General features: G+C 45.9%; 3 protein-coding genes across 3 annotated transcripts; all 3 read right to left on the reverse strand.

Moving 5' to 3' along the window:
• Positions 1–553: 553 nt before the first annotated feature.
• TEOVI_000288800 (uncharacterized protein) lies at positions 554–2,194 on the reverse strand (the record flags this gene model as incomplete). The annotated part of the gene is made up of 1 exon (XM_067225886.1): positions 554–2,194. The coding sequence occupies one exon, from the start codon at positions 2,192–2,194 to the stop codon at positions 554–556; it is 1,641 nt and encodes a 546-aa protein (XP_067081987.1).
• A 628-nt stretch (positions 2,195–2,822) lies between these two features.
• On the reverse strand, positions 2,823–4,580 carry TEOVI_000288900 (A distinct subfamily of CDD/CDA-like deaminases, putative; the record flags this gene model as incomplete). The annotated part of the gene is made up of 1 exon (XM_067225887.1): positions 2,823–4,580. The coding sequence occupies one exon, from the start codon at positions 4,578–4,580 to the stop codon at positions 2,823–2,825; it is 1,758 nt and encodes a 585-aa protein (XP_067081988.1).
• Positions 4,581–5,493: 913 nt separating this feature from the next.
• TEOVI_000289000 (uncharacterized protein) lies at positions 5,494–6,369 on the reverse strand (the record flags this gene model as incomplete). The annotated part of the gene is made up of 1 exon (XM_067225888.1): positions 5,494–6,369. The coding sequence occupies one exon, from the start codon at positions 6,367–6,369 to the stop codon at positions 5,494–5,496; it is 876 nt and encodes a 291-aa protein (XP_067081989.1).
• Positions 6,370–6,856: the final 487 nt, after the last annotated feature.

Here is a 6,856-nt window from a genome sequence, read left to right on the forward strand (position 1 = left end):
TCTATAAACAAAAATGTAAAAAAAAAGTAAGAGAGTCACTACTACCTGAAGTGCCCCACACCGCAACGCAAACAACAAATCAGTAGGAAAGATACGGATAATGTCATTCCGGTCCCAAACCACCCAATGAGCAAAAATTATATATATTTATTTATTTAAATAAAGTAAGAATGAAAACAAAATACGTACTTCTCATAGATAGATGTGATTATTAGTTTTGGAATTTTTTTTTCCTCACCCCTTCTACTCCCTGCGCAAAGCTTCATCAAAATCAACATCTCTCGGGTCTCGCTCATATTCTTCTTCGCCTCCATTCCATTCATTTCGTGTCAACTTAAAAACCTCACGCTCATTCTGCTTGTGTCACTATTGATGGATGGCGAGTAAAGCCATACAATTCAAAGAGCATAAAAAATGGTGTAATTGTCAGCACGAATAGAAAGAACTGGAGGGGGGAAGAAAAAAAAATAAAGTGAGGAAGATGGAGAGATGGAGAGGCAAAGGAACGATGGGAAGGAGCGAAAAGAGAGCACAACGTAAAAAGAAAATGTTATTAGTCGTTCTGTGGGACGTACGCCTTTTTCAGAGAAATGAAGCGTTTCGCCCCTATGGCGTACACAAACATAGCTAAAATACAGCCTAAGCCAAGAAGGCCAAGGCATTCCTCCACGACGAACAAACTTTTGGTTGCGGTTTTACATGGGGAGAGCATTGCACTCGCTAAAGTCGTTAAAACCGACTCACAACTGCCTAGCGCACTGCCGACCGTCTCGTGCATCGCGCGCGCCCTCGAAACCGCTGTTACTCCCACCAGTACACTTTTGGCAACACGGCCAACATTACTTAACGAATTTCCCAACTTACAGTCACTGGCGCATTTCCGCAAGTCACACATTCCCCCGTCACGAACAGACGAACAAAAATGTCCTTTATTCTTCGCCTCTTGGAGAGCGCCACTGTTATTAACAATTCCCTGTGCGATAACAATTGTCGAATCAACCCATGCAGCCATCTGTAGGTCCGTCACATTGTCACACGACATGTCTTTAGGGCAGGAAAAAACGGAACCGCTGGTGGCACTAGATGTGGAGTCCTGTCCGTCATTGTAGCAATATGGTTTCAATATTTCACACGTTTTGCCCGCCTGTGATTTAAAGAGTGACTCAATGATAGCCGTAGGTCTAGTTAAACTTGTCTCGTCACACTCCGATAAGGCGGTGAGAATGTTGGAGCGTCCCTCTGCAAACTCCTCAACCTCAAAGCAACTGTCCGTAATAAAGAAATTGAGTGCAGCAAAAGCCCCTGCGGTGGTCCACACAATAATGCCAAAAACACCAATAAACAAAAAGAGGAACATGGAGACGTACCGCCTGTAGTTACAAAATGCTACCGGTAGCCCCACCAGCGTAAGGACTGTAGGAGCCAAAAAGAGACCGAGCATCCAAAACCCCGCTCTTCTCCCGGCGTTAACAGCGCTTAAAACCGTTCGGTCATAAATGCCCTTGACTGTTTCCACACGACTGCGAAATAAGGTGTTTAACTGCGGTCCATTCGACTCTAAACTCGAAAGCAAAAATGGATATTCAGAATCAGTTTCGCTATTGTAAAGCGCGACTTTCATTGCACTCATATGTAATTTCTCATATCCGACCGCCATATCCACGATGTTGCGTACCCTGCTACGAACATCCCTCATGCACTGCTGAATAACCAACATGGCCAAGCAACCCAAAATTGCTGCTGCGAGACATACGACTGCGGCGACTACTGCAAATATACGCGGTCGCAAAAGGTCCATTCGGTTGTAGACGGTTGCGCTGCGTTTGTCGGGGTGGCAGAAATTAACGCTTTGCCTCCGCCCACCACAGCAGTCAAACACATATTTGCAAACAAAGTAAATGGGTATGAAAAATAACAGAGACACGGCCACCAAAATGTATGGAAGTGCTTGAAGAAGTAAAAGCGTATGGTACTTATCGGTATCGCATTCATCGATGTTCTTGGTGAACCTATCGCAGTTCATTGTCCTTCGCGTACTTGTTTTGTACTGTATAGCCGGGACGCCCTCCACTTCTGTTGGCGCAAGAATTAGAGTCAAAAAAGCCAATACCACGGCAATAAGATGGGTGGAAACCGTCATTGCCCTATTTGATTCGATGCGGAAGGCTCTGTCATTTTCTAAAATTGTGGTCATAATTCTTCACTTGCTTTTTTTTGCTTTTGAGAGGGGCAGAGGCGAGACAAGGGAGGTGAAAAACAAGATGAAAATATATTTACTAACAGAATTAGTATTAGTAGTTAAAAGAAAGCAAAAAAAAAAGTGGACACGCCCTCAGATACGCTTCATCCGTTAACCCACCGCATGCGGTTAGCGAATCAGTCGACGGGGAATTTGGCTGGAGAAACAAAACAGAATGAACAATGGCGAGTCTCCAAACAGATATTAAAAGTGGGAATTGATTGCACGAAAGTGATTACGACTACGTCCGCTGCGTCGCTCAGCCGCATAGACAAAACAAACGTAAGATTGAATTGATGTCTCACAAAAACGTACACACCAGCGCAAACAAAATAGAAAAAGACCAAGACAACATCAAGAGGAACAAATGCTTGCATATTCACATAGCTTCCGCGTGGCATTTGACGAACGTTGTGAAGAGACAACCAAATAACCGCGATAAAAAGAAAGAAAAAAAACTACAAACAGACATCGAATGGATATCCACCCGCAAAACATCTACCGCTCCAAACGAAAGGGAGGTAGAGGAGTTGACAAGGGGGGAGGTGTGCGTGAAAATACCGAGAGTAACAATAAGGTACCACTACTCATGAAGATCCGCCACAAACTCCCTAAACCCCATGTCGTCTCTATAAGAAATTTCGGTTATGGGAAGATAAACAAGTCTCTTGGGGTTGTGAGTGGAGTCGTACATGTACAACATAACGTCTCCACCATGAATTTCCAATACATTGTGGGCAACCTTCCGCAACATATTCTCACAGACACCGCATGGAAACAACGGATTAGGGTCCTTTTTTGATCCCTGATGTTCCCCATGCACAAATACTTCCCGTACAGCACATGTGGGGAGGCCCATGGATGCCAATTTACCCAGTGCATTTTGCTCCGAGCATCGAGAGCCGCTGGGTGTGCTGAGCTCATAGTTGACAGCCATCACAGTAGAACGCGGACATGTACACCAGGAATGGTCGGGAAATGTGGCATTACTCATCCCATTTCCGTTGGAAGATAGTGCTGGCTTATGCATCGACCAGTGCCTTCGGCTCCCGCAAGTGACATTGCAGTGACACTTCTTGTGATCCACGTACGTCATCAGCGAGGTCACCACCTGCCGCATTGGATCCTTCTTGCGCCAACTACAGTCCGCCATTGTTGATCGAAACTGTAAAATTTCTAAAGTGATGTTCGTGAAAAAGGATTTCGCACCTTCCCTTTTGAGGTCTAACGTCCTGTAATCTCTGCTAGACCAAAAGCGGGCCCGTATCTTTTCGCACGCTGCCTGTACATTGATGGTGAGTTTCAGTTTGTAGAAATCTTTCTGAGACATGTCCAACAACGAAAGTACGTTTGTCAGATTTGGCGGCAGAACTACCGGCGCAGTAACACCAGGAAAAGAAATTAGCACACTTTCCAGCGATGCCTTGGGTTGAATTTCACGGAAAATAGATATGTTTAGCCATAATGGGGTCCATTGTGGTTCACATCCGCCGACAAAAGCGTCAAATGCCTTTGTGCTCAGCCGTTGCACATCCCCTACAGTTTGGAGCTCCACCTCCTCCAACTGAGCCAAAAAAGTGTCGAGACCCTCCTGTGGGGGCAACAAATTTCTCAGGGGGGTGGCGGCTGTCGTTTTTGTGAGATTGTCACCACCAATGTCAGCATGAACGAAAAGGCACTGCGAACCGTAGCGGCACTTGTCATTGTAGCGGCAGAGAATAGGTTGCGCCGCGACAATGATTCGCTCGTGAAGCAGACCACAGGTGAACAAAAACCCCGCGGTCGGACGGACGTGAGTGACGTCTATGTACCGTAACGAAAAGTTGGATGACACACACAGAGTTGAAAAATCAAATGAACTGAGCTTCAAACGCCAGGCATCTTCGTTCAAAAGGTGTGCCCTGTGGCAGTGGCATGGGTTCCCACGATCGCCTTGCAAACAGAGCAAAAAACAATGACGTATTTTACCGAGCATCCCCTTCATATACGGCGGCGAGACGTCTTCCTTTCGGAAAAGAAAAAACTGAAGTTTGGTGTCCCTATCCATCACTGACCTCTCATGGGATGGTGGTAAATCGCTTAGCTGGGAGCTGTTCGTCGCTGCACCGGCGGTCAATCGGTCCCCTGGAAATAAAGCGCCATCATCTGGCCAATCCAAATGCGACAGCGATGGCGATACGCCCCTCTCGTTTGAGTTCTCACGCGGTACCGGCGAAACCTCCTCTTCCGGTTCCTCCAGAGCCAATACCACGTAGCCAGTTGCCCTTACGGTGTCCTCTGGTGGTAAATACGCCTTGTAGAAGCAAAGAGAATTCCACATGGCATGGGCATGGACGGGCATGAGTAATAATAAGCGCCGTCAAAGGGAGTGGGGATGGGGAAAAATAAGGAGAGTAGAGGGGGGAAAACAATTAAAATATAAGCAATCAGCTATGCAACTAAGTAGATATATGGAGAGAAGAATATCTATCTAGATATATATATATATATATGTGTGTATTTACCTCTCCGCTTCCTTCTCTTTTGTGGACTGCGCCGCGGTGTGCAACCTATTTCTCACGCCTGCACTTCTGTTAGCTAGTTTTTAGACTCTGGAGGGTGCAGTTCTTGCACAGGCAAGGGATGCACTTCGTTCCTTCTCCTTCGGTTTTGTTTTATTGTTGTTGTTCTTCTTCAACCCTTTCCTTCACGCACCACGTTCGTTTTGGCGGTGACGGTGGTTTTGATACTAATCATACGAAGCGTTTCCAGGAAATGGGTGAGTGGAAAAAAGAGCAACATAAATGATATAAAGAGCACAAAGAAAATAACGATGTCATGATCCCAGTTAGCCAAAACGAAATTCAAACTAAAAGTGGCACCATGCTGTTGCATTCCATCGTCTGTGCACACACGAATATATGCGCATAAGACGCGAAAGCACCGCAGCCCACACATTAGTTGACCTACACGATGAATGATATATAGCCACACCCCTGGTAAAAAAAAAAAAAAGAATGCGGAACGGCCATTCCAAGAGGAGAAACAACCAAAGGAGTGCAATTTTATAGAAAAGAAAACCCCCTCAAGAAAGACGAACATCCAACTGAAGCAACAAAAACTGGAGTCTCTCATGGACCCTGCCGCCATTTTCACGTAAAGTCACTCTGTATCAGAGGGGCCAGTGCCGACGAATTGCATGAACGAGGGAAAGGCAGGAGAGTGAAGGTCATCAAGTTCTAACGGCCCTTTCAACGCACAACCCGACATCATGCTCACACAAATTCACGGGGGTGAAGCCTAACGGACTTTCCAACGATAGTCGCTTCGTAATCAAAATATGGATCCAACGCGAATGGTTGCACGTAATCTTCATCCACCTCCAACCCCTTGACTTCATCAGCTTTCAGAAACACATGAGGGCATGGCGTTGGCACTTCACCCTTGGATTCACCACTTGCGGAGATGCCAGGTAAGTTGATGTCTCCAAAACTAATGTCAGAGCGAGAACTCTCCTGAGATTCAACAGAAACTGCATCAGACGCCGAGTCACTTGATGGACCCCCTTCAAACGCAACACCGCCATACCCCACGGACCCCTCGCCATTGACCTCCTGCAGAATATTTGTTCCACTTTCTTCAGCAGGTTCCGCGGGGTCTCCCTCCATCTCCTTACCTTCACGATTTTTTTCCAATTCCTCTTGCAAACCTTCAACGAATACGCCAACGGTTGGCACCACATCCGTCATACCATGCTCGAGAAATGCAGTCATGGAGCTCGTCCTGCAAGCCGTGCTTTCATCGAGCTCTACAACCTCCAACTCACCTTCCATTGCTTCTGATATGTGAGAGTTCGTCCCATTGGCATCATTATGATCCTGCCGCTCTCTAAAGCGTCGCCAAACATTTTCTGCGAAATCGCCGTCTTCAGCTGTAAATGACGCCCCCGCCATATCAGTGGCCGCCTTGCTGCTACTTTGTTGTTGTTGTTGCTGTTGTTGTTGTTGTTGCTGTTGCTGCTCACGAAGCGCGAGGAGCGCGCATTCCGCGGGACACAATTCCGTGAATAGGGAAAGGAATGATTCCAGGCGCTCTTGCGGCGCAACTGCAAGGGCCTGGAAAACCTCCGTAGCCCCTTCATGCATGCCCATTTTCACTTATGAGACCGGGGGGAGGGAAGCATTAAAAACAAAAAGAAAAGGATACAAATGGGTAAATGACATGACACATACACACACAAAGGGGGGGAAATGCAATTCAAACACTAAATGAGTCGTGCAACAAAAAAAGGGGTTGCGGTAGTCAGCTACCACTCGTGAACTGATTGCGCTGAACGTCACGATGGAATCGCACATAGAAATAGAAATGTTTGCTCATATATATATATATATATATATATATATATATACATAAATGAGCAACCAGAAAGGGGGGTGAGAGAAAAGAAAAACAGAGGGGGATGGCAGTATATTAAAGCAAGTATGAAACCACTACGTAATGGCAGCGAATGAATAAGCACAATGCAACAGTATTGAAAGTCCAAAGTGACTGGGGTGTAATACATAAATATATATATATATACACTTTTAACAATCGCTTCAACATCCTCTTCTCCTTTTTCTTCTGAAAAAAAAAAAA

The sequence above is a fragment of the Trypanosoma equiperdum genome, assembly GCF_001457755.1.
Source record: "Trypanosoma equiperdum strain OVI genome assembly, contig: ctg_631, whole genome shotgun sequence".
Lineage (NCBI taxonomy): Eukaryota > Euglenozoa > Kinetoplastea > Trypanosomatida > Trypanosomatidae > Trypanosoma > Trypanosoma equiperdum.